At 43.9% G+C, this 27855-nt stretch overlaps 1 protein-coding gene across 4 annotated transcripts in view; it reads left to right on the top strand.

Annotated features, from left to right (window-relative positions):
- The window catches only part of Trrap (transformation/transcription domain associated protein), a 111891-nt gene that overhangs the window by 81665 nt on the left and 2371 nt on the right, over positions 1-27855 (top strand). For 3 of the 4 annotated variants that reach the window (XM_076840749.1, XM_076840747.1, XM_076840748.1), the window contains exons 58-70: positions 5314-5542; positions 6134-6399; positions 6892-6992; positions 10899-11100; positions 12056-12220; positions 13750-13840; positions 14945-15144; positions 16011-16272; positions 20527-20752; positions 21382-21599; positions 22915-23099; positions 26260-26463; positions 26553-26747. In XM_076840749.1, the coding sequence (XP_076696864.1) occupies positions 5314-5542; positions 6134-6399; positions 6892-6992; positions 10899-11100; positions 12056-12220; positions 13750-13840; positions 14945-15144; positions 16011-16272; positions 20527-20752; positions 21382-21599; positions 22915-23099; positions 26260-26463; positions 26553-26747 (2544 nt within the window). The remainder of the gene's footprint in view (positions 1-5313; positions 5543-6133; positions 6400-6891; positions 6993-10898; positions 11101-12055; positions 12221-13749; positions 13841-14944; positions 15145-16010; positions 16273-20526; positions 20753-21381; positions 21600-22914; positions 23100-26259; positions 26464-26552; positions 26748-27855) is intronic. The other variant, XM_076840750.1, reaches the window with a different exon arrangement.

Raw genomic sequence — 27855 nt, 5'->3', positions numbered from 1 at the left:
TTTTTTATAAAAACAGAGGAAAAGGTTGCATTTATAAGCTATTAATTGTGCAAATACATACAAGTATCATTTTTGAATCAGTTGATTATGAATAAATAGGAATTATTATGCAGTTTATATATATTTAAAGAATGAAGTATAAAGTACAGAATTTCAGACATAATCCTGACTCAAGTATAATGTAGGTATAATTAAAGGCAGTTTTATTTCTTTTTTTACTGCTTAGCTTATGGTTAATAATCTAAGCATTTGTAAATTAGTTTGATTATGGGCAAATGTGACTTCCTTTTTCCAGATGGTTCCTACCTTGAAGTAGCACTGCTAACCAACCTAATGAAGAAATCTAAAAGAAAACTTCCTTTTAGAAGGAAGCCATTTAACAGCACTTCATCTTTTTAATCATTTTGATTTAAAAAAAATTCTTTTTTGCTATACTGGGAATTAAACCCAGGGATGCGCTACTACTGAGCTGCATCTCCAGCCCCTTTAATTGTTTTTTTTTTGTTTGTTTGTTTGGTTTTTTTTTAAATACTTATTTTTTAGTTTTTCGGCGGACACAACATCTTTATTTATATGTGGTGCTGAGGATCGAACCTGGGCCACATGCGTGCCAGGCGAGCACCCTACCGCTTGAGCCACATCCCCAGCCCCTAATTGTTTGTTTTGAGACAGGGTCTCACTGAGTTGCTGAGGTTGACCTGAAACTTGTGATCTTCCTGCTTCAGCCTTGTGAGTAGCTGGGACTACAGGCGTGCACCACCACACCCAGCTACTAGATTTTTTTTTTTTTTAAATGACCAATAGTAATTGTATATATTTTATATTTATGGGGTGTGATGTTTTGGTATATTAACAGTGTGGAAGTGATTGATTGTATCAGTTAACAAATCCATTACCTCACATACTTATGGTGTCTGTGGTAAAACTTTTTATAATTCATTATTATTTATCATAGTTGCCCTTTTGTGCAGTAGTTCAGTGCAGCTTATTTTTCCTGACAGAAAATTTCGAACTAAAGTTTTCTACCCTTTGATCAACCTCTCCCATCTCTTCCAGCTTCTGATAACCACTGCTCTATTTTCTGTGAATTTGACTTTTTTGGATTTTGCTTGTAAATGAAGTCATAAAATCAGCATTTTTCACAATATCCAAGATAGGGTATCAACCTAAATTTCTATCAAAAGATGACTAAAGAAAATGTGGTATTTATATGCAGTGGCTGTTATGAATAATGCTGCAGTCAACATGAGAGGGCAGATGTGTCATTGACATTGATTTCAGTCCTGCAACTGAATATCCTGCAGTGGGATTGCTGGATCATATGGTAATCCTGCTTTTAGATTCCACAGAACCTCCATTTTTTTTCCCTGTAATGACTATATTAATTTATATGAGCACCATCAACAACGCATAAGGCTTTCCTTTTCTCAGCATTCTCACCAACACTTGTTATCAACTTTTAGATCATAGCCATTCTGACAAGTGTGAGGTAATAACCCATTGTGGTCTTGATTTGTATTTTCCTGATGATTAATGATGATGAGCACTTTTTTTGTCTTATATTTGTTGGCCACTTATATAGCTTCTTTTCAGAAATATCTACTTGGGTCCTTTTTACTATTCTTTGTTTAAAGGTAAATTTCTATAGAACTTGAGAAAAGGAAAACGAAGAAACAAGAGAGAAATACTTCCTTAAAAAAAGTTAAACGATGTACATACCTTTTTTCCAAACATTCAAATATTAAAAGCAGTTACTAAGTTTTAAAAAAAATCTTTATGGTGTTTTACACTGTTTTAAAATACATATTTGGAATTATGGCTTGTAGTGGGATCCCTCCACCCTTTCCTACTCTATGAAAAGAAAATCTCCAAAGAAACAGTCTTGGTGCTCTTATTCAGAACTATCTTTCATGCTGATTTGTGGACCCCAGAGTTTTGCTAGAAATTTCAGGTGATGGCCTATTCCCTTGGCATACTGGAAATACCAGTTTTCCTGGATTAAACATTAAGCAAAAGATTTGCAGCAACCCAAGGAGCATTACTTATTAAAGAAAAAATTTATTTCAGAAAGAATAGCAAGCTGTATACCATTTTAGTTTTCCTGTTCCTATTCTCCCTTTTCCCAATCCTGCAGTTGATATCAAAACCCAGTTTTTGGCCCAGGAGCCAACTATGGAGAGCATAACATATTTATAAACCCCCAAACATCCTGGTCCCAGAGAATTGGAACTATTTGATCAGCATTGAAGCTTCCTAGCAAGCCCTATTCATAGGTTTTGTCTCTTATTTGACTTGACTTAGGGAAAAGTCATTTCCAAATGCATTTATCAGAAATAATTAGCAGCAGTTGTTTAACACCAAAGCTGCCTGAAGCAGCAATATCAGCTTACACACAGAGAGACTAGAACAGGTAAAAGTAAGGTATCAATAAAGAATATCTTAAAAGCTCTACCTTTTCCTGAGAATCTTGAGGGCCATGCACAGCCTGTGTACATGTTCAGGAAAAACCTGAGGAGTCCCTGAGTGTTCACCTCTTGTTTCTCACCTTCCTGTGTACAAGCAGGAAGTGAAGGCTAAGGCAGAGTTGTAGGCTCCCTAGCTGAGTATTTATGGCATGCGCCAACAGGCACACACAACCCCACAGCACAGGCTATGTGACATTCTGGTTCAGGTATTGAATTTCTGTTTAATCATTAACTGACTGTTAAGTTAACTGAGTAGAGACTTCAGTGGTTATAGTCTTCAAATAATTTAGATTTTATAGAATTAGTTTAGAAAAGTTATTTAACAAATAGCAACGGGGGAAAAAAGGAAAAAACCTCGGAGGAAAGACATAATTTCCAGAACTGGCATATTATAATATTCAGAATGTCCAATTTTAAAAAATAATTTAGACATGAAAAGAAAATATGTCCCATATTCAAGAAAGAAAAGCAATCAGTATAAACTGTCTTTAAAGAAAACCCAGATGTTGAGCTTAATAGACATTAACTTTAAACCAACTCTTGTAATCATGTTCAAAAACTAAGGAAATTGTATGTAAAGACAATACAAGAATGATGTCTCACCAAATAGAGAATATTAGTAAACAGAAATTATTTTTTAAAGGGAACCAAATAAACATTGCAGAGCTTAAAAGTTATACTGGAATGAAAAAATTCACTAGAAGGGCTTCAGAGCAGCTGTCAGTAAGCAGAGACAAGGATCAGCAAACTTGAAAATAGGTGAGTTAACATTATATAGTCCAAGAAACAAAGCAAGAACAATGAGGTGAATGAACAGAGCCCAGGGACCTGGGGACCCCTCAGGTATACCAAAGTATCCCAAAAGTAGATTGAAAGAAAAGGGCAGGAAGAATATTTGAAAAAAATAGTGGCCAAAAATTTACCCAAATCTGATGAAATTAATAAACTAATTCCATTTATATAAGGTCAAAAGGAATGAAATATTTAGAAGTAAATTTAAACTTTTGCTTCAGTGGACAACATCAAAGTAAAAAAGTTAAAAAAAAAAAAAAAGCAACTTACACAGAATGGGAGAAAATGTAGATTTTTAGCCCTAATAAGGAAATTTTATCCAGAATATATAAAGAACTCTTTTAAAAATCAACAATAAAAGATAACCCAGTTTTAAAATGGCAACAGATTTGAATCATCATTTCCCCAAAGAACATATACAAATAACCATTAAGCCTTGGAAATGCAAATTAAAACAATAACAAGATACCATTTCATACCTACTAGGTTGAATAGAATTAAAAGGACAACACATTGATGAGAATGTGGAGAAATTGGAATCCTTACAGTGCTGGTGGTACTGTAAAATATTGTGACTTCTTTGCAAACAGTCTGCCAGCTCAAGGTATTAAACATGGAGTTACCTTATAATCCTGCACTTCTACTCGTAGGTGTATATCTAAGAGAAATAAAAGCATGACCACAAATCTTGCCCAGGATTGTTGATTGAAGCATTCATGATAGCCCAAATGTGATACATCCATATAATGAAATAATTCAGCTATCAGAAGGAATGAAGTACTGATAACTTACAGCATGGGCGAACCTTGAAAGCATTATGCTAAGTGAAGAAACCAGACATATTGTATGATTCCACTTATATGAAATACCCAGAATAGGCAGATCTGTAGAGACAGAAAGTAAATTGTGATTTGAGAGGCTGGGGAGGGAGAATGGAGAGTGCTAATGGGTATAAAGTTTCTTTGGAGAGTGATGTTAATGTTCTCTCATTAGATAATGGTGAGTTTGTACAACCCTGGGAATACGCTACAAAATAATGAATTGCATACTTTAAAGGGTGAACTTAATGGTATTTTAACTACATCTTAGTAAAGCTTTTATAAAACAGCCTATTGACGTATGTTTTAGTAAGCTTTGATTCTTTATTGTGGCAAGGCAGGACTTAAGGAAGGTTCTGGAAATCTGAATGTTCTGAACTAAACTTGAAATGTAGATGAAAAGCACAAGTTCTTCAAGACAATTTTGAAAAGAACAAACAAGATTCAGAATACTGAACTGCATGCTGTGAGAGATCCGCAAAACTAATAGATTCTTCTCAAAGGAGCCTCTCATCTGAGGGATGTCTCAAAATAAAAAAGTAAAAGGGCAAGGGATGTAGCTCAGTGGGAAAGTCCCCCTTGGTTCAATCCTAGTACAAAGAATAGTAATGAGATTTGAGGAAGGAGAAATCCATGTGGACCATAAGAGAAGAGGGAAGGGGGCAGTGGAGATGGAATTTGATGGGTATGTTTGAATAGGCTCAGAATTGTGGCCAGAGTGGTACAGATAAGGGGAGGGCCTCAGAAGTTTGGGGCCAGCATCACTCCTGAGGTTTAGGATGGAAAACTGGATAGACTTTGAAGGGATGTGGCAAACTTGTACTTTTCTGCCTAGAGAGATCTTAAGAACCATGTTTTAGATCTTTGGGGATTTGAATCCGAAGTTGGTGAAGAAGGGCCTGCAGGCAGGGGAGGTGGGATTGCTCTGCATTGGTAGATAGAGCCAAATGAAGTGGGCAGCCAAAGGGCATTGAAAAGTGGAAGAGAGGTTTAGGGACCCCTCAACAGCAAGGCGTCTGTTCTCCCAATCTCCTATCATGGGGAGTCTTAAGCAGGTCAATGTTTGGATGAAGACTAAATTGAGTGTGGAATCTCTGGTGCCTGTGTGAGGTGCTTCCTTTGGTAATGGTGTCAGGAGGTGTTCCTGGTGGTCACACTCTTGATTGACTCGGTGGTTTGGTTTTCTCCTTGGTTGTTAGGAGTGCTTACTGTGGAATGTCTTATTTTGGTCGTGTTAGGCAGCCCAGCAAATCATAGAGCTTCAGGAGGCTGCACAGATCAATGCAGGTTTGCAGCCAACCAACCTCGGGAGGAACAACAGCCTGCACGACATGAAGACAGTGGTGAAGACCTGGAGGAACCGGCTGCCCATCGTGTCTGACGACTTGTCCCACTGGAGCAGCATCTTCATGTGGAGGCAGCACCATTACCAGGGTAAACCGACCTGGTCCGGCATGCATTCATCATGTAATTTTCCAGACGCCCCGCTGTGCTGGTTTCATGTCTTTGTTATGTTTGGTTTTTTTCCCTTTTCCAGATTTTCTGTTTTGGAATGGGTAAGACAGGTAGTGGTGGTAATGGTGAGGGTAGATGAAGGTAGGAAGGATGGTGGGAGTTTTTTTGTTGTTTGTCTTTTCCTACCTGTTCCATTTTTCTAGTTAGAAGAGAATTGCTGCTGGACGCTGCCTGTTGCACCAGCGGGGCAAGCTGGGGTACTGTGCTTCAGTGATGGCACTCTGTCTCGGTGCCCCTGCCAGGAACGGCTGCTCTCGGCTGGCTCTGTTGAGCCATCTGGTTCTCCTGCCTGCCACCCATCTGTTTTTAGGACAAACTTTGTGATTTTACGATTTGTTATCTAACACAGCAACACTCAACTCTGTAGCACTTTTTATGACTTACTTGTGACATAAAATACAAGGAAATGCAACAAGGATTTATCACAGAGCTTCTTGTTTTCATAACCATGTTTGTGTGTTTTCATTTTTTATTTAAGCCTTATTGTGGAATACTTTGAAAAATGTTTGACAGGGACTAATAATTCATTTCTTTGCTCTTTAGCTATTGTAACTGCATATGAAAATAGTTCCCAGCATGATCCAAGTTCAAATAATGCTATGCTTGGGGTTCACGCGTCAGCTTCAGCAATCATCCAATATGGAAAAATTGCTCGAAAACAAGGACTGGTCAACGTAGCACTGGACATATTAAGTCGTATTCATACTATTCCCACTGTTCCTATTGTGGATTGCTTCCAGAAGATTCGACAGCAAGTTAAATGCTATCTTCAGCTGGCAGGAGTGATGGGCAAAAATGAGTGCATGCAGGTAGGGTTCCAAGGGACACTCTCCCTCCCGTCAAGGAGGTTCAGGTGAGGGCTCCTGGGTCAGATAATAAGGAGAAGGATTAGAGTTTACAAATATCCTTAATAGTGGGAGAGAATCCTTCCAAAACAAGAAATGGAAGGAAAAACACTTGAGGATTTGAGTTATGATTCTATGTTCTTGATTATGTCGTATGCTTAGTGTGTTTAAGGAAAGAAAAAAACTATAGAATTATGAACTATAAGGGCATGAGTTAGATTTTTGGCTATGTTGAGAAGAATACCCTTGAATGTCTAAGATTAAGTTTGGCTTTTCATGAGTCAGTGTAAATACTACTTATCAATCAAAATATTCGAGGTAGACAATTCCATTCTCAATCCACTCTTGTCAATGGCTTTTAAGACTTATTACCTAGATAAATACTTTCATGACATTTTTATATTATCTAGAATTTCAAGAGCTTCTTTTCAACTTGTTTCATTTTTTTAAAAATAGGGCCTTGAAGTTATTGAATCTACAAACTTAAAATACTTCACAAAAGAGATGACAGCTGAATTTTACGCACTGAAGGGAATGTTCTTGGCTCAGATCAACAAGTATGTATCTTATATTGGAATAGGATAATAGGAAAGCCCTCCAAAGCAAATATTTACAACTTAATGCCAGTGGGAAATGCAAACTAGAAGTTAATCTGATTTCATGACAGTTGTTTGGTATGATTTTTTGGGGGGCGGTATACCTCTGCACAAATAGTAACTTGCAGCGAATTGATAAGCCAGTTTGACGTGTAGAACTAAAAAGTTTATTAAAGATGAGCTGCTGATCACAGAACTGCTGATAACAGGGGTCATTTTGATACTTCTTTAGCCTGCCAGGTTGGAACAGAGTTAGTGGCTATCTGTACCATCTTACATTCCCATCATGATGTTTGAGGTTCCCAGTTTCTCCACAGCCTCACTAGCACTTGTTGTTTTCTTATCTTTTAGCCAATTATAGCCATCCTAATGAGTGTAAAGTTACATCATATTGTGGTTTTGACTTGCATTTCCATAATGACTAATGATATAGTTGAATTGTAATTCATGATATGTCTGGATAAAAATTTCCTTTAGATAGATATATTAGTATTTCTCACATTCTGTGGATTGCCTTTTCACTTTCTTGATAGTGTCCTTTAATACACAAAGATTTTAATGGTGACAAAGTCCACTTTTTAATCTTTATTTCTCATGCTGCCCAAATTTTTGGTGTCACCTAAGAAACTATGGTCTAATACAAGGTTACAGACATTTACTCCTAGGTTTTATTCTAAAGAGTTTTATAGATTCGACTCTTACACTTCAATCTTTTGTCCATTCTGAGTAATTTTTGTATGTGGTGTGAGGTAGGCTTCCAGATTCATTTTGCATGTAACCGTCCTATTGTCCTGGAAGCATCTATTGAGAAGTCTATTCTTCCTCCCTTGAATTGCCTTTTGTCAAATCAGTTGACCAGACATGTGTAGGTTGTTGTTTCTGGACTGTCATTTCTATTCTGTTGATCTGTTATTTGGGGTCCCTTATACTTTCATGTGAATTTTAGATTATTTTAGTTTGACCATTTCTGTGGCAGGGAAAAGGAGGTGGGATTGTGATTGAAATTGCATTGACTCTAGATCAGTTTGGGGGGGCGGTGTTTTGCCATCTTCACAATATTAAGTTTTCCAGTTCATGAACACAGATGTCTTTCTAGTAATTTAGGTCATCTTTAATTTTATTCAAATATAAAACAAACCATCCCAAACATAGTTTTTAGTGCACAGGTTTATAGTTTTCAGTGTATAAGTTTTGTACCTTTTTGGGGGCGGGGCAGGCAGTGTGGGGTAGGCAATGATGGGAATAGAACACAGGCTTGCACACATGCTAGGCGAGCACTCTTAACTACTGAGCTATATCCCCAGGCCCAAACCTTTCAATTCTTATGTTGAATTTATTCCTAAATATTTTTATTTTATTTGATCCTTTTATGAGTTGCTTTCTTTCTTTTCTTTTTTTTTGTTCCTGGAATTGAACTCGGGGGCACGCAGCTACTGAGCCATATCCTCAGCTCTATTTTATATTTTTATTTAGAGTCTCACTGAATTGCTTAGCAGCCTTACTTTTGCTGAGTCTGGCTTTGAACTCGAGATCCTTCTGCCTCACCCTCTCAAGCCTCTGGGATTACAGACATGTGACACTGCACCTGGATCATGAGTTGTTGTCTTAATTTCATTTTCAGATTGTTTGTTACTAATGTATAGAAATACAGTTGATTTTGGCTATTGATTTTCTATTTTTCAACTGGGCTGAATTTATTAGCTGTAGTGTGTGTGTGTGTGTGTGTGTGTGTGTGTGAGAGAGAGAGAGAGAGAGAGAGAGAGAGAGACAGAGACAGAGACAGAGGGAGGGAGGGGTGTGTGTGTGGGGTTCTGAATATAAGAACACACCACAATGGAATTTTACTCAGTATAAAGAAGAATAAAATTATAGCATTTGCCAGTAACCGGATGGAAATGGAGAACATCATGCTGAGTGAAATAAGCCAGACTCAGAAAATCAAGGGTTGAATGTTTTCTCTCATCTGTGGAAGCTAGAGCAAAATAAGGAAAAGAAGTAGGGGAAGATCAGATACCGTGAAGATCAGTGGAGGAGAAGGAGGAGGGACAGGGAGAAGAAGGAAATGCTCAGTGAAATCACAAAGGCTCATCAAGTGCATACATAGACATGCTACTGGGAATCTCACCTTTCTGTGTGTGTGGAAGGCAACATTCAAGGAGAGACAAGGGATGAGCAGGGGAGGAATAGTGCAGTGGAGGAGGGGGTGGGGGACAAAGGAAAGAGCGGGGAGGAATGGGAACTGAGATGGAGTGGGTCAGGTTCCATGCATGTATGATTTTGTCAGAGCATTATATAAATATCACACTCTAATTAAAAGGAGAAAAAGAGGCCGGACACAGTGGTGCACAGCTGTGATCCCAGCGGCTTGGCAGGCGGAGGCAGGGGACACAAGTTTAAAGCCAGCCTCAGCAAAAGTGAAGTGCTGAGCAACTAACTCAGTGAGACCTGTCTCTAAATAAAATATAAAATAGAACTGGGGATGTGGCTTTGTGGCTGAGTTCAATCCCTGGTACCAAAAAAAGAGAAAATGTGATTCGCATAATTTTTCCAATGTGTCTGTTGTCTTTTGACTTTCTTATATTTTTGATGCAAAAAAAAAAATTTCATGAAGTTAAGAAAAAAAAATCATGTCATCTGCAAATAAATCTAGTTTTTACATTTTTTTTTTTTTTTTTTTTAGTCCAAAGGCGTTTACTTTCTTAACTAATTGTCCTGACTAGAATCTCAAGTACAGTGTTAATGATGAGACCCTTGTCTCTTTGTCCATCTTGGGGACAGGCTTTTGGTCTTTCACTGTTAAGTAGTGTGGGCTTTGGGTATTTCATTTATGCCTTTTACCAGGTTAAAGATGTTCCTTTTATTCCAAGGGTACTGAGGTGATCGTGTTTTTCTCTTTCATTCTGTTAATGTGTATCACACTGATTTTTTTTTTTTAATGCTGAACTATCCATGTATTTTGGGGTAAATCCCCCATGGTCACGGTGTATAATCCTTTTCATATGCTGCCGGAACTGGTTTGCCAGTTTTTTGTTGGAGGTGTTTGCATTTATATTCATAAAGGAGATGGCCTATAGTTTTCCTTGTATATCTTGTTCATCTCTGGTGGGATATAAAAATGGTGTCTTTGCTGTGGAAAACTATTTGACCGTTCACAAGAAAGTAAAAGTTACCATATGATCCAGTGAGTCTGTTCCTTGGTATCTATCTAAAAGAATTGGAACAGTTACTTGATCAGAAATTTTTATAGCAATACTAGTTCCGATAGCCAGAACATGAAAACAACACAAATGGATTGATAAGGGAAGTGTCGTCTTTATACTCCGTGGAATATTATTCAGTTATAAGAAGGGAATGAAGTTCTGACCTGTGCTCCAATATGGATGAACCTTAGTAGTATGCTAAATGAAAGAAGCTAGATTCAAAGTATCATAGGATATATGATTTAATTTTTATGAAATATGCAGAGTAGGTAAATCAATGGAGATAGTAGGTTGGTGGTCCTCTGGGGCTTGGATTTGGGGAGTTCAGAGTGACTGCCTAGGAAGTGGTTGTAGAGCATCATGAATATGTTAAATGACACTGAAACATTCACTTCAAAATGGTTAATTTTGTCAGGTGTGATGGCACACACCTGCAATCCCAGTGGCTCCGGGGCTGAGGTAGGAGGATCATGAGTTCAAAGTCAGCCTTGGCAACTTAGCAAGGCCCTAAACAACTCAGTGAGACCCTGTCTCTAAATAAAATACAAAAAAGGGCTGGGGATGAGGCTTAGTGGTTCAGTGCCTCTGGGTTCAATCCCTGGTACAAAAAAAAAAAAAGGCTGATTCTACAATGTGAATTATGATTTGGTTTTGCATCTCCTCACAGGTCTGAGGAAGCAAACAAAGCTTTTTCTGCAGCCGTGCAGATGCATGACGTGCTGGTGAAAGCCTGGGCCATGTGGGGTGACTATCTGGAGAATATCTTTGTGAAGGAGCGACAGCTGCACCTTGGGGTTTCTGCCATTACTTGTTACCTGCACGCTTGCCGGCATCAGAATGAGAGCAAATCCAGGAAATACTTGGCCAAGGTGAGATCTAAGGAATTGTCTTTGATCAAAGACCATCTGGTAGCCTTTCAGATTGGATCAAAATCTAGCTCTAAATCACTGATTTCATGCTGGGTGTGAGAGGATTGATTTCATGCTTTAACTCCTAATTCCCATCTCCTTCAAGTGTCTTTCACAGTTCCATTTTAAAATTAGGAAATCGAGGCCTGGGCATCCTTAGGGCCCCAGGACTTTCTGCATGACAAAGCTTCACCTAGAGTCCAGTGCTTTCTGTGAGACTGAGACTCCCATTCTGCAGAAGAGCCCTGGAGTTAGGGCTTAACTCCTGGACACCTGTCTGATGTTAGCATCTCTCCAGCAGCTGCAAGGCTGTGTCCTTTGATTGCTGGTGGTCTCTTCACGCAGTGCCCACCATAGCCCTGAGTGCAGGGGGGTATTGGGCATGTGCAGTTTCTTGATTTAACATCAACATTTGGAATGAACCTCAGCACATGTGCATGGACACCCAAACACCTAAATACCTGACTCTGAGATTACTTGCTCTGAGATATAACTATTTATATCTAAAACAAAGGCATCTGTGGATTCCAGGCTGCCAGCCTTTGTCCCACCAGGGCTAGGGTGATGTTGATCTGAGATTTTTAGTAAAAATCTGCTCGTGTGGTGAATTAGCAGGTTGGCAAGCCCTGACCATCTGCCTGTCACAGCCTTGTAGTCACTGGTCACTGCTAGCCAGGAAATTAGATCAGCTAGTAATTGTCATTAAAGCTAAGTCAAGAAAAAATAAACTATTCAAATTGTGGGTTTACGTAATTATAAGATTTTTGCGTATATTTAGCCATAGTATTGGCCTCCATATTTTTCCACGTGTCCAGTAAAGCTATACAATGTGGAATCTTAAAGTTGGCCAAAATAAAGTCATTTGATTAAGGGCCTCGATTGTTGCTCACCTCTAGGCTCCTCCCCTCTGCATTAGGTGCTGTGGCTTTTGAGCTTTGACGATGACAAAAACACCCTGGCAGATGCTGTTGACAAGTACTGCATCGGCGTGCCGCCCATCCAGTGGCTGGCCTGGATCCCGCAGCTCCTCACCTGCCTGGTTGGCTCCGAGGGCAAGCTGCTTTTGAACCTCATCAGCCAGGTGGGCTTCAGAAGTTGTTTGTGTTCACAAAATAATTTTGTCTTTATTTTACATTCTTTCCTTCCATAAAGCATGTTTGAATGCTCAAAAGTATTGGAGATAATCCAAGAGGCAATAAGATTTTAACATTTAGATGTCACTTAATATAAAGCATAATTAAAAGTTGCTGAAGAACACATCAGGGTTGAAATGAAATAGCTAATAACACAGTACAGTATTAAAATTGTAAATTTTTTGCTTGGCTATTGTTCTACATAGGATGCAAGTTAAGCAAGATTGCTAGTGTTTCTCTGAGAATTATAGTGAAATGAGAGTCTGGTTGGAATTTTGAATCCGATTTCCTGTCCTGTCCTAGGAGCCCTTCAGAGCTCCCTTGAAAGTAACACTTGCTTGTGACACTCCTCCTTCGTGCAGTTAAGCTGCACCTGTAAGCGAGGACAGTTCTTGCTGTCTGGGGGTGAGGCTGGGAATTGGGCAGACCCTGGTCCCATAGATGGCTCTTTCATAACTGTCAAAGTGTTAAGGGACTTTTTGTGAAAGAATAGCACAGCAGCTGCATGTTTCGGAGTATATGCTCATTTTACTTGCTCTTTATGTGTGGACATCATTCATGTATGCCCAGAAAGGACTTTCTTTTTTCCTCGAGGGTGTTGCTGTCTTCCTGGGTCCTAGCGTTTTGCTTATAGTTATCTGCCAGGATGCAGACTCAGCCTGTTTGATACTGTCACTCACAGAACATCTCTTAAAATGGTATTAGCCAGGCACCCTTGGCCTGTGGCAGAGTCAAACATTACTGTTTTCTTCATGATAATGTCAGCTTGGCCACAAAATTCCAGTTTGATAAAGCTGATGGGTCTCATCCTAAGTAGACATTTCTCGATCTCCTTCTTCCTGCAGTTGTACAGAATAAAAACTATTTGATAATGGGATAAACTAACAATTCACTGCAAATAAAGAATTCCCAATGTAATGATTATCTGGTATTTACGATTCTATTTCTTCCAGAGGTATCCAGGGACAGATATCTTTTGCTTTCCTCAGAAGTGTAGTTTCTTTGACATGAACAGTCCCTAGGCAAAATTGATGAAATTCACATGTTGATCTGTCTTGGGTCTTTTTTTATTTTTGATAACAGGATTGAACCCAGAGGCACTTAACCACTGAGCCACATTCCCAGCCCTGTTTTATATTTTATTTAAAGACAGAGTCTCACTGAGTTGCTTAGAGCCTTGCTAAGTTTCTGAGGCTGGTTTTGAACTTAAGATCCTCCCGCCTCAGCCTCCTGAACTGCTGGGATTACAGGCAAGTGCCACCACGCTTGGCTATTTTGGGTCTTTAAAAGGTGAACAGAATATCTCACCTGCTGTTTAATATGGCCGTGTGCATTAGATCAGTGACACAGTACTTGCTTCCTTGGAACAAATGCAGATCAGAAACCCATTTCCAACTTGACATCAGTTATTTTCAGTATAAATTATCTTTATTCAGAAAGCACAGCATGTAGTTTATGATTTCTTATCTCTGAGCAGGTTGGACGAGTGTATCCCCAAGCGGTCTACTTTCCCATCCGGACTTTATACCTGACCCTCAAAATAGAACAGCGGGAACGCTACAAGAGTGGTACGTTTTGGGTGGGGCTGGCTGGCTGGTCTTGAAGGGCTTGTTCCCTGGGGAGTCCTATGTCTCAACTGCTATGGACCCTCTCCTGCCCTGCAGATCCCTCTGCACATGGCCAGTCTTTTCTTTAATCAGGGCCTCAAGGTCAAAGCCTGAGGCCTGATTAATGTTACAGTGTGGTAGGGTATTCATCTGAGTGACCCATAGGTAGAAAAGTTCTATATTTTTAGTTACAGAGAATTATGAAGTTTACCTTCCATCTTGGTAATGAAGACACCACTGTGAGCAGTTTGTCAGTTGCTGTGCATGTGTGTTGTTGAGGTTGGAAGGAATATCTTCAGCTGTCAGAAGGATCCACGTCAGTCTTATTAGTTGTTTCAAAAACTTGACTCAGAACGTAAGACTTTAATCTAAATTGGATAGACTCTTTGGCACGTAAAGAAATAACTAACGGTACCTTTGTAAACAGCTAAAGGTCCGTTTGCTTCACAGTGTTCCTAACACCCAGAGTCTTCCTAAGGGAGTGATTCACTCTCTGGGCCACGGCAGCAACACAGGGCAGTGAGATGAGGACCGTGCACAGTGAGAGTTCCCATGTGTTTTCTCACAGGGTAAATAAATGTATTTTCTTGTAATGTCATTTTACAAACGTAGGTTTGTCTTTTCTAGATGAGAAGTGGAGACTTGCTTATCAACTACTTTTAGATTCTTTGAGCTTTAATAGCAAGCTTGGAGAACGTTTCCCCCCAAATTTTCTTATAAACCTTCAAACTTACAGAGAAGGTGAGAGGAGCACCAGCACATTGTGGGCCCCTCCTGCCCTCGCCAGCTGTTCTGGGCAACTTGCCTTGGCACTCAGCTCGCACACTGGCTTCTTCTCTCAACCATCTGAAGCCAAGTTGTAGACCACCATGTCTTCTGTCCCTAAATCAGTCGCACAGCTACTCTTAGAACCAGGGCATTCTCCATCTTCCGTGGGGAAGCGTCTCCTTGAGGTCCCCACACCGGCAGGAACCAGCGTTCCTTTGCCCGGTGGGTCCTGTAGAGCTCCGAGCTCGGCATTGGTCGATTTTGCGCTGACAATGGCGTTGTGTGTGTTGCTCTCAGATTCTGGACAGCAGCAGCCAAGTTCAGTGGGTAACCAGTCCCATTCTGCATCAGATCCAGGGCCCATAAGAGCCACAGCACCCATGTGGCGCTGCAGCCGAATCATGCATATGCAGCGAGAGCTCCACCCCACTCTTCTGTCTTCCCTGGAAGGCATCGTCGATCAGATGGTCTGGTTCAGAGAAAACTGGCATGAAGAGGTATTTGGATCTCATTTTGCAACTGCTGGTTACTTGTGGAGGGAATGGATCGTTCTGTATGCTTCTGTGGTTGTCTCATCATCTTTATATTTAAGTTGCCTGTTTTTGTTGGCTGTTGAATTTAACCATGGACCAGGTGAAGAGTTCATCTGTGCACACTAGGTCAGCCTCAAATATTTGAAGAAGACTTCAGAAGAAATGAGAAAGCCTTTTCTTGCTTTTAAAATACTTGTTTTTTTTACTTCAATGACCTCAGTTACTTAAGTGCCACTGGTTGACCTGGTGGCGGCTGTGTGTGTGAGCAAGAGTGGTGGCATAGGCAACAGGAAGTTCTGATTTCCAGAAACAGGAAATCATTCATTTTCTTATCACTGAACCAGGTGTCTCTTCAGCAGCTGGGCCACCTCCCTGAGGTTTGCTTCAGCGGATGATAAAGTTATACCCACTTGACTGACTGTGATTCACCTGGCTGGGTCCTGGGGCTAGCTGGAATTTATGCGCAGGTTTTGTGTGTGCAGGTGAACATGGTGATAACAGCCAAACCGCTTGAAAACCAGGCTTTCATGGTTAATCAGGAGGTAGTATGCGCACGTCCTGAGACAGTGGGATTCTCTGGTTTTTGTTTGTGTTTGAGTGTTCGGAGCCCTTACTCATGGGTAAAAACAAAACAAAACCACACCAGCTCCCAGTGTCACGCACACGGGTCTTCATCTGTTCTGCACACGCTGATTTACACCTACCATGTGCCAGTGTGCTGTGGGTACAGATAACCCTGGGGCAAGGAGCTGTGTGTGCAGCCACTTGGCTGGCTGGTTGCTCTGCTTGTTGATGATCCCTGGCTTCCTTGATGGTCCCTCTCCTACTAGGTGCTCAGACAGCTCCAACAGGGCCTGGCAAAATGTTACTCCGTCGCCTTTGAGAAAAGCGGAGCAGTGTCCGATGCCAAAATCACCCCCCACACTCTCAATTTTGTCAAGAAGTTGGTGAGCACGTTTGGAGTGGGCCTGGAGAATGTGTCCAACGTCTCAACCATGTTCTCCAGTGCCGCCTCTGAGTCTCTGGCCCGTCGGGCGCAGGCCACAGCGCAGGACCCCGTTTTCCAGAAGCTGAAAGGGCAGTTCACAACGGGTGAGTCTCACTCTTTTCCCGAGTAAAGTTCCTATTTTTTCTTGGTCTTTAATATCAGCTGATTGTATTCATTCATTTTCTTATCATGAACTGGGGATACTGGTTAGACTGTATAAAAATACAGACCTCAGAACAGGAGGAACCCAAGACTGCCACCAGTGTGGGACTACACATGCCTCCTTCCTGCTACAGAATGCTCAGGACTCTGAGCTGCGAGACAGGGATTAGAAAATGGAGATTTTCAGATCAAATCCTCTCCTTTGACCCTTCCCTCAGCCTTTCCCTTACTTGGTTTTGGTGGGAAACAGAGTTGGGTGAAGTGGTTGGATTTAAGTGTGCAGGGCTTGCAGTGATAAGTACAAACTAGACTCTGAAGGCAGAATAACTGAGAGCCTGTGTCTTCAGCACTTGTCCCGAGTTAGCTGAGCGCATTTTCCTAGGCCCAGAGGAGTTCCAGTCCTGGCTCGGCCACTTACCCATGATCTGAGGGAAACAAGTGCGGTTTCTGGTAGCCCAGGTGTGTTTATCTGTCAAATAGCGATTCTTGCCAGACGCTCCCCAGCCCTCACAGTGCACATGCATTTGTGCTTTTGCACACACACAAATGCCATCCTGCATACCCACTCCCACCAGGAGTGCTTGGTTCCAGACAAGTCACTTTAGCCATCCTAATGACTTCTACAGGCTTGAGTGATTTTTCATGTGAAAGCAAGTTTTGTCATATACAATTTTCCAGAGTTAAAGGACACAGTTATGCCTGATCATTAATGTTTTTATAGCTGTTTAAAACATTGTTTCTTCATTGATAGGTTAGCATAAATAGTCCACATTTTTAGATATTTTTAGAAGTATCTTCTCCCGCTTCACCCGTCCTATGCCTGGATCAAACCCAGGGCCTCATACTGCTAGGGAAGTGCTCTACCCCTGATCTGTATCCCCAGCCCCAGGTAAAGAAAAGACTTACTGTGTCTTAGAGAATACAATTGAGAATACACACACAAATACACATACAGATATGTAAACTGAAATAATGTAAAAGATCCTATCCCATTAATCATAAAGGATGCTTTGCAGGGATAGCCATGACTTACCTTGAATCCATCAGAGTGCAGCACATACCCTCCATCATCCAGATGGTCCCCGGTGTGGGGCTTCTGCTCTTGATATGTTGGTTGGGCCTTTAAGATAACACGACCGGCCTAGGTTGAGCTTTCCACACCATGGACCTGCACCGGGAAAAGTGTTCTCTGGAAAATCAAGTACAAGGTCTGTCTTTCGTGCTGGGAGCTTTCATCATCTTGATTGTTACCTTGGTGGGGTTCTTGTGTGCCTTCCCCTTTCTCTGAAAAAGGAAGCGCCTGGGATGAAAGTCTTGTGGAAACCGTATTTTACTAGAAACGGTATTCAGTATGTCTTCATCTTAAAACATCAGCTCATTTCATCAAATAAAGTCTGAAATATAGAATTAGAAATGGGATGAAACACATGGATTTTGATGTAAACTCAAAAGTAGTTGCTGTGAGGCTTCCAGCCCCCCTCAGACCTGTTTCAGATGTGTAGATCAAGCTCCTGCCCTCCTTCCCCTGCTCCTGGGGAGACCATTTCTGATCTCAGTTCTGACTCCTTCTATGGAATGTGCTTCTAGTCTCAGATACCCATAGGGAGGTGGGAGAAAGTTTAGGAAGAGTCTAGAAGAGTCTAGAAGAGTCTATTGATGTATTTCAGAGAAGTAAAACAGTATTTTCATATAGGAACTTGTACACAAATATTCATAGCCATTTTTGTTCCCAGACTGGAAACCACCCATACCCCCTTCTTGAATAACAAAGTATAATTTATTCATTCTCCGCAAAAATAAAAAGTTAAGTATTGATGCACAGAGCAACGTGGATGAACCTCAGAGATATTATGCAAGAAGGATACACACTGCATTGTTTCAATTTATGAAACTTTTTTTTGTTGGGGGGATACCAGGAGTTGAATTCAGGGGTACTCAGCCACTGAACCACATCCCCAGTCCTATTTCATCTTTTTTATTTAGAGACAGGGTCTCAGCAAGTTGCTTAGCACCGGAGTCTCTCATTTTGCACCATGTTTGCTGGCCTCTCTGGCTACCTGTTTGTGTGAAATTGTGGCCCCGTGGGGAATTCTGAGAAAGGACATGACAGTGCTTAAAATGAAAGGAAAATCAGGGGCTGGCAGTGTAGCTCAGTGGTAGAGCACATGCTGAGGCCCTGGGGTCAGTCACCCCCAAATCCTACCCCACCCCAACTCTGAAACAAACAAAAGAAAAGGAAGCCAGGGGAAATGTCACGGGGGAAGAAAGCACATGCACAAGTGAGTACGTTGACCCCAGTGAAGCCCCAGTGAAGTTCATAGGGGGGCCATGAGGACTGGGCAGTTAAAACTGCCAGGTCTTGTGCCGAGGTGCCCATGTGTGCTAGCTCAGCTGATCCTTACAGGATGGGGTGCACCTCTGTGTTCCGGTGTGTGGGTGAAAAATCTGAGGCCTCAGGAGGTGGAGGGTCTGTGGGTGTAAAACTGTTCAGCTGGTGAGGGCTGGAGCTGGGGCTGAACTTGGGGAACTCCTCGGCTGGGAGGAGCTGCACCACACAGCCAGCTTCATACCACCTAACAAAACGCACCATGGCAGTCTTGAACCAGCCTGTGAAATACGGTCTCCAGGGTAGCCTGCATACTGTGCCTGCTCTTCGTTAGAGCTGACAGCTGACTTTCCCCAGCCTTGAGTCACTTCGGGGCCAAGCACCATCTAGTGCCATTGTTCCTCGCGTCCGTTTCGCACAGAGAATGTGATGCGATGTTGCTGGGCTTGTTTGCTGAGCACCAAGAGTTGACTTTGGGCAGGTTCAAAGTGATACTTAGTGTGAGAAGAGACAGGGCAGGTCTGCCCTTGGCCAGCCACGCCCTCTGGGGCCTTTCCTATGTGGAGCACCTGAGCTCAGCATCCAGTGGGCCTTTGCCAGCTTTTGGTTCCAAACTGCTGCTGTTAGCCCTTTAGTCGCTTTCTTGGGCTTTCGACTCTGTCTGACTTGGTAGCTCCTGCTATGTGGCTGCCCTGGGAAGGGAGAGGTGGGCAAGAGGCTGTCTCTGCCAAGCCCGCAGCAGGCTCAGACTAAGTGGGACTCAGAGACGGTGGCCCACGAGCCAATGATCATGCAGGGGAATGTCGAGAGCCTCTTGGGTAGGAGGTGCTGTGGAGACCCAGGCCTCCCCATGGTCTCTGACCATCATGCAGCCTGCACTTCCCTAGGCCTAGAACAGGGCCTCCCTATGCCTGCCCTGGGGTCCTTACTTGACACACAAAAAAGGTAACTTAGAGTGACAGAGGGTCTCTCCCAGCACTGGTGCTAATCTGGAAGGAAATTATTGGCTTTTTAAAGGACAATTTATTTGAACTTTTTTGAATTTATTGAGTCTCAGTAAAACCTGACAAATACATTACCCAGGGAGTGGTTGGTTGATTTTTATTGAGTCAGATACTAGAGATTGAACCTAGAGGCACATTGCCACTGAGCTACATCCCCAGACCTTTTTATTTTTTATTTTGAACATAGGGTCTTACTAAGTTGTCGAGGCTGGCCTCAAACTTGAGTTCTGCCTCAGCCTTTCAAGCCACTGGGACTCCAGGCATGTACCCCCGTACCAGCGACCCAGGGATTTTTAAAATTGCTTAAGTGAAAATGTTTTCTGTTTTGTCATTTAAATTTCTTGCCATGATCCTTCTGAGAACTCATCTTTTAGTGCCTTCTGGGTACACCCTTATTGTCACATCAATCACTCTGTTTTTATCGCAGGGGACTTCATTTCTTGGTGTGATTGACACTCATACTTGGAAGTGGTGTGGCTGGGGCTGCCCTTGTGTTGTAATCCTTAGGTCCTGGTGACATGAGCTCCCGAGTTGTTGTGGGTATTCACAGGCTGTCGCTGAGAGCTACATTCCTCATGTTGTGAGATGGACATGCAGGGGCCTGTGTGGCCTCAGCCCTCTGAAAGGAGCCTGTTGTGACGGGGGATGCAGTTTGATGTTGGGTTCATCTTTCTTCATCCTCTCAATGTTGTGAGAGGTCCTGGACAAGAGCTGCTCTCTCAGGTTTACACCTTCACTTTGAAGAGCATGTGGGCTTATGATTCTGTGCTCCTCATCACATATAGAGCATGCCTAATGCAGTTGGTAGATGTTTGGTAATTTTGTAGTGATGATTGAAATGTTTTTAATCATGTTTTATTTTCCAGATTTTGACTTCAGTGTTCCAGGATCCATGAAACTTCATAATCTTATTTCCAAATTGAAAAAGTGGATCAAAATCTTAGAGGCTAAAACAAAACAACTTCCAAAATTCTTCCTCATAGAAGAAAAGTGCCGATTTTTAAGCAATTTCTCAGCACAAACAGCTGAAGTAGAAATTCCTGGGGAATTTCTGATGCCAAAGCCAACACATTATTACATCAAGATTGCTCGGTGAGTGAGCGTGGCCTGGCATTTGGAGGGGGCTCCGGGGTAGGGTCCGAGCAGGATTGCAGACATTAATTCCCTAGATTGGGAGAATACATGATTATTATAGCAGGGGAGTAATTGGGCACCTTGAAAAAGCTTGATCTGACTTGAAAGTCCAGTGTCCTAAATGAGGGTCGGGTTGCCTCCCGGGGAACCTTTTCTGAATCACCATACGATCTGACAAAATGTAGAGTCTCCCAGGCTTTCCTAGCCCAAGCAAAACTGGACAGCCCAGCGCTTACGAGAGCGGCCGCACCTCGCTTGGCATGTAAGCTGTTCAAGAGGACAGCAGTGGTGGTGGTGGTGTTTGTGTTTATTTCTAAATTAGATGCAGTGCACTGCTTTTCCATTCCTTCACATTATGTCCGACTAGCCATCCTCCCTGACTTCCTAGCAGTGCCTGCTGCAATGTGAAATACTGGCCCATCTACACATCTTGTCAGAGTGGGACGGGGTCACATGAATTATTAGCGACTGTGGAACTGCACAGCCTGCTTCTTCGTGGCCATTCTGAATACTCTGTTTTCTTCCCAAGAAAAGGTTGGGGAACCAGGACTTGGAGTTCATGCTTCATTGTTTGCTTGCTTTGGTAGGTTTATGCCCAGGGTGGAAATTGTGCAGAAGCACAACACAGCTGCCCGCAGACTGTACATCCGTGGGCATAATGGCAAAATCTACCCGTACCTGGTCATGAATGATGCCTGCCTCACAGAGTCTCGGAGGGAGGAGCGCGTCCTGCAGCTGCTCCGCCTGCTGAACCCCTGCTTGGAGAAGAGGAAAGAAACCACCAAGCGGCATCTGTTTTTCACAGGTATCATGATAACTATGCCTGGGGGTGAAGCAGCTCAGGCCTGGTGTGTGTTGGCCCAGGGAGGGTTCCAGATGGCACTGAGAGAAAGGCTGTGGGATGAAGAGCAGCCCTGATGGCCCTCCTATGGATGGTGTCCCCACCTTCAGGCTGCTCCCTGCAAGGTGAAGGCTCTGAACTGAGCTGAGCTGAGCTGAGCTGAGTCTCCATGAAGACTACAGAGTTCGTTTCTAAATGGCCCCAGTAGCAACCACTGAGTGAAGTCTTTTCATTCCCAAGTTGCCACAGTCACTTTAGTTGCAATCCCTGAGGCTGGAGCCTGCCACAGGGCATTCTGTGTGGTGCTCTCCTGACAGCTCAGGTGTAGTCCAATCCATCCTGACCTTCAAGTCTAGTATCTCCAGACAGGAGGTAGATTAGAAACAGGTCAGGGGCCAGCTTGCTGCAGTGCTTCATAGAAAGCTGTGTGTGCTTTCTCACGGATGCAGCGTGGGCTGCAGTGCTGACCCGGTCATGAGGTGCAGAGTGTTCTTTTGTCTCTTCCACACACTTCAGTTAGCACTGAGTGACAGTCAAGCGTGTGCCTTGGAGTCATCTTGGAATTTTTTCATGGACTGAAGCCAGGGCGGCCAGCCAGCAGCTGTGGTTTAGCGGATGGTAGACTGAGTCGGCCAGCCTCGTTCATCAGAAGTTAGAATTGCTTCTGTTGTCTCAGTGGCCTGGACACAAACGAGAGCCAGAGCAGGACACTGCTGCTGCCTATCTTCTCAGCATGGCCAGTGCAGGCCACCATGGGGTCTGGACTGGGCAGTCTGGACTTTGATGTTGTCTTCTGGAATGACCTCTCTCTTTTGGAATCTCTTAGCTGTTTCCAACTTTATTTGGCCAAATTCCATAGAAACTTAATCTGACATCTTGAAGTATTTTCTCATTTCATCCACAGACAGCCCCATGGGGCTTATTGAACCATAGAACAGAACACAACCCAGGTGATATTTACCTGAGTGTCGCCATTCCAGCTGCAGGAAGACAGGGTCGCAAGGTGCCTTTGAGCCAGGAGCTGGGTTCCTCTGTGGACTCCAGCTAGGAAGGCATCTGAAGAGCGAACAGGGTGGTCGTCACTTTGTGTTTTTGAGATGGCCTCTGAAGAACTTGTGGACTGCGCTTGATGCCATCTGCTGAGTACCCGGGGTGTGACCCAGGGTTCCTCCTCTCCTCACACAGCCAAGTTCTCTCGGCCCTCAGCCAGTGCGGAAGGTGGGGTCGAGCACTAGCCTCGGGTTCTGCCCTCTGAACCTGCCCTGTTTCTTTCCCCCAGTTCCCCGGGTGGTCGCTGTGTCCCCGCAGATGCGCCTCGTGGAAGACAACCCCTCTTCACTTTCCCTCGTGGAGATTTACAAGCAGCGCTGTGCCAAGAAGGGCATCGAGCACGACAACCCCATTTCCCGTTACTACGACAGGCTGGCCACAGTGCAGGCACGGGGGACCCAGGCCAGCCACCAGGTACCAAGCAGGGCCAGGCTGCTGCCCGAGGCCTCCACCTGTGGCCGCTTTCTTGTGGTTCCTGGCTGATGTGTGGGGACCTAGGAGATGAGTGGAGCATTCTTTGAGGGTACTTCTCTCACGTAAAGTAACTTCATTAGACTTATGAGATGGTAGGAATCAGTCAGTGACCTGGATGAGGGAACGTTTCTGCAGAGGGTTTGCTGTGACCAGTTGGAGGTAAGTTCTCCTCCTCGAGAAAGTACTGTCCTTCTCCCTTACAAAGCTCAGAAACTAGAATCTAAAAATCAGTTTTCGTGCAGCACGAGGCCCTGGGTTCCACCCCCAGAGCCCCCCATCAGTTTACATCAGACTTACTTCTCACTGGGTGGCTGGTTCCCATGTGAAGTGGTGTGGACTGTCTGTTGTCTCTGTCCTGAGCTGCTGACAGGACCCTGGTGCACTCCTAGGGTATTAGGTGACACACGTGTCTATACTGTGTGTATATCGTCTGAAACAGAGTGGGGAACTCTGAGATGGGGAGCCAGCTGAGTGACTGGCCTTGAGCAGGAGTCCCGGGCAGATCACAGGATTCTGGGTAGACCTGCCTGCATCCCTCTTGGGCAGAGGGCCCTTTTGGGGTTTGCAGGTTCCTGCCCTTGCTGGAGAAGGTGTTGGTCTAGGCTTGTGAGGAGCGTCCTGAGGTGGCCATTTTGGACTCTCCAGGTGCCCTGTGGTACTTATGTGCATTGCAAAAGGAGGCCAAAGGGCGGAAGCCAGGACTTGCCCGGTGTCGCTTAGGGCTCATTTCAACTTGGCTGTGTCCTGGAGCACTTGGTTTTGTTTATGAAGAGTGAACCCATAGCTGTGTGTTTGACCTCCAAGGCAGGGCCTTGGGTACAGGCAAGGCCCCGGGTGGTCCAGGGCAGCTTCCCACCTTCTGATTGCAGGCAGAAGGAACAGATCCTGTTTTCTGATTGACCTTTGTGCACAGAAGTGTAGCTTCCTTTGTGAACTGGTACCAGGGATTTTTTTTTGGGGGGGGGGTGCTAGAGATAAACTTAGGGGACACTCAGCCACTGAGCCACACCCAGCCCTATTTTGTGTTTTATTTAGAGACGGGGTCTCACTGAGTTGCTTAGCGTCTCACTGTTGCTGAGGCTGGCTTTGAACTCATGATCCTCCTGTCTCAGCCTCCCGAGCTGCTGGGATTATAGGTGTGGCCACTGTGCCCGGCTTCAGGGACTTTTTGTGACACAAGTTATGGCTTGGTCATTCTGTGGACTGAGGACAGCTTGGAGGTACTCATAGGAGAGGAATGGATTGTGTTCTTCAGGTCATCACTTGTCTCTGACAGTGGAAACCGGTGACTTCTGTCTGCACGTGTGCACTCACATCTTAAAAATGCCACATGAGCCAGGCGTGGTGGTACATGCCTAGCATCCCAGCCACTCAGAAGGCTGAGGCCAATCTCAGCAATTGAGTGAGGCCCTAGGCAACTTAGTGAGACCCTGTCTCAAAATAAAAAATAAAAAGGGCTGAGGCTGTGCTCAGTGGTCTAGCTCCCCTGGGTTAAATCCCTAATACCAAAAAAAAAAAAAAAAAAAAAGAAGGTGCTGTGGGTCCTGCTGAGCTAGACGCTGACCATGTGGAGTAGTCCAGCTGTGCACTCTCCTCTCTCTCTGCCTCCTTGTGGGCTGCTTCTCTGCTCCTTCATCTTTCACGTGGGATAGCACCTTGGTTGAGATATGGTTTGTATACCATGAAACTCACCTTTGAAGTTCACATATAAGGGTTCCTGGTATCACAGCGTTGTGCCACAGTCACTACTGCTGTCTTTAAAACATCTTCCCCGTTTGCTAGTCCCTCCATGTTCTTCTCTACTCCCAACCCTGGGGACCACAGATCTTTCTGCCTCTGGATTTGTCTGTTCTGAACATGGAATTCTACATACAGGATTTTTTTTTTTGAATGAAATTGTTTACTTTTTTTCTATCACACACCTATCTGTAAATACCACAATATATACAGCCTGGGGCAAGCAAACATTGTTCCTTGGCTCACACACACATGAGATTTAACAGGTGGTTCATAGCAGTGATGTGTCTGAACACAGGTCAATTTCTATAGCATTCTTTAATGATAACAGCCAAGCTGACTAGATGAAAGTTTGGCAAACAATTAACTTTCCTAACCCTGTTTACCTTGAAACTTTATAGGTAGTTGCCAACTTCTTTCTTGGTTTTTATTGTTGTCTTTAACTGTCCTTTTTAAGAAGTTTTTTTTTTCTTTTTTTTTTTATTGTTGGTTGTTCAAAACATTACATAGTTCTTGATATATCATATTTCACACTTTGATTCAAGTGGGTTATGAACTCCCATTTTTACCCCATATACAAATTGCAGAATCACATCAGTTACACTTCCATTGATTTATATATTGCCATACTAGTGTCTGTTGTATTCTGCTGCCTTTCCTATCCTTTACTATCCCCCTTCCCTCCCCTCCCCTCCCCTCTTCTCTCTCTACCCCCTCTACTGCAGTTCATATCTCCCCCTTGTATTATTTTTCCCTTTCCCCTCGCTACCTCTTGTATGTAATTTTGTATAACCCTGAGGGTCTCCTTCCATTTCCATGCAATTTCCCTTCTCCCTCCCTTTTCCTCCCACCTCTCGTCCCTGTTTAATGTTAATCTTCTTCTCATGCTCTTCGTCCCTACTCTGTTCTTAGTTACTCTCCTTATATCAAAGAAGACATTTGGCATTTGTTTTTTAGGGATTGGCTGGCTTCACTTAGCATAATCTGCTCTAATGCCATCCATTTCCCTCCAAATTCTATGATTTTGTCATTTTTTACTGCAGAGTAATACTCCATTGTGTATAAATGCCACATTTTTTTTTATCCATTCTTCTATTGAAGGGCATCTGGGTTGGTTCCACAGTCTTGCTATTGTGAATTGTGCTGCTATGAACATCGATGTAGTCCCATTGGCACTTAGACCACAAGACATTGAGCCCCAGAGGGAAATGGAGCAATCTTGTACATCCTTGTGTTTAGTTTAGTTGAATAACATTGGCAGCAAAGTCCTCTGTACAGGTTCTTATTCAATAAACCGTTGCAATTTGTAGGGGGTAAAAAATAAGCCAGTTGGTTGGAGGAGTCATGAAGTGATGTGTTTCAGGTCCTTCGAGACATTCTCAAGGAGGTGCAGAGCAACATGGTGCCCCGCAGCATGCTCAAGGAGTGGGCCCTGCACACGTTCCCCAACGCCACAGACTACTGGACCTTCAGGAAGATGTTCACCATCCAGCTGGCTCTGATTGGCTTCGCCGAGTTCGTCCTGCATTTAAATAGACTGAACCCCGAGATGCTGCAGATTGCTCAGGTAGCGTGGCTTGAACCACCAGACCCTCTTCTTCCAACTTCTCCCTTCCGCTGCTGAGTCCCTAATGCTTCTCCTCCTGTGAAATGCAGGACACTGGCAAGCTGAATGTTGCCTACTTTCGATTTGATATAAATGATGCAACCGGGGACTTAGATGCCAACCGTCCCGTCCCTTTCCGCCTCACACCCAACATTTCTGAGTTTCTGACCACCATCGGCGTCTCTGGCCCGTTGACTGCCTCCATGATTGCTGTTGCACGGTGCTTCGCCCAGCCCAACTTCAAGGTGGGTCATGGAGTCGTCCTGTGGGAACCCAGGCCTCAGGTTCCTGCTGAGCTGCTAACAGGACCCAGTGGAATCCTGTGGAAAGACCCTGGGACATTTCCTGTGCTGACGTGTTCAGGATGTCAAGGCTCTCAGTCTAGAGTCCTCTGTGGGATGCCTTCCCCAGCAGTTCTGCTGCCTGTCACCCTCCCTTCCCCCTTGACACCCCTTCCTGGCATTAGAGGGCAGAGCTTCTCTGTGGGGCTGGAGTGAGCTGAGCAGAGGTATAGTGCAGGCTGCTCAGACTCCAGGGAGCAGGACATCCCGGGGAACCTGGCAAGTGTGAAGCCACCTGAGAGCATCTGGCAGCTCTGTCAATGGGGACAGGACAGCCAAATCTGCCATTTCCGGGGTGCCATCCCTGTGCCTGGCAGTGCACTGGCTGCCTCAGCGGGCTCTCAGTTTCTCCTAGCCCTATGGAAGCGGAGCTGAGGCTTGGGCAGCAGGCACAGCAGAGGTCCAGGAGCTGCCAGGCTGTGGAGGCTGCACGTGAAATGAGTCCCTCCTCATGCAGCCTGTCCAGCGTCACAGCCAAGGGCTCCGCTCTCTTGATAGTAGGTGCTGAGCCAGTGCACCCCAGCGCACACCTGGAATCCCAGCAGCTCAGTGGCTGAGGCAGGCGGGTTGTGAGTTCAAAGCCAGCCTCAGCAATTTAGTGAGGCCCTGTCTTAAAATAAGACATAAAAAAGCGCTGGGCGTGTGGCTTGGTGGTTAAGCACCCCTGGTTTCAGTCCCTGGTACAAAAAAAAAAAAAAAAAAGTGGGGGCTGAGCCCAGCCTCAACTTCTCTCATGAATACAGGGAGAGAAGGTCCGGCAGTAGGTGGTGCACACTATAGGCCTCGGAAGAATCAAAGCCAGCAGCCTCACTGCTGGTGGGAGGACTCGGCCCGTTGTGCGTGGCCTTTCCCGCTCTCTTCTCCTTCAGCAGTGTCCACCAGGGAGGGTTCAGAACTCACTGCTGTCCAGAAGGCAGCACCTGGGAAGGCTTTAAGTTCTCTCAAGTGCCTCACACACCCCCTGCTGTAACTAGTGTCCAGCTGCGCACACCCCTCGGTGCTGAGTGCTGTT

The sequence above is a fragment of the Callospermophilus lateralis genome, chromosome 19, assembly GCF_048772815.1.
Source record: "Callospermophilus lateralis isolate mCalLat2 chromosome 19, mCalLat2.hap1, whole genome shotgun sequence".
NCBI lineage: Eukaryota > Metazoa > Chordata > Mammalia > Rodentia > Sciuridae > Callospermophilus > Callospermophilus lateralis.
This window is presented reverse-complemented; position numbering and strand designations above follow the sequence as displayed.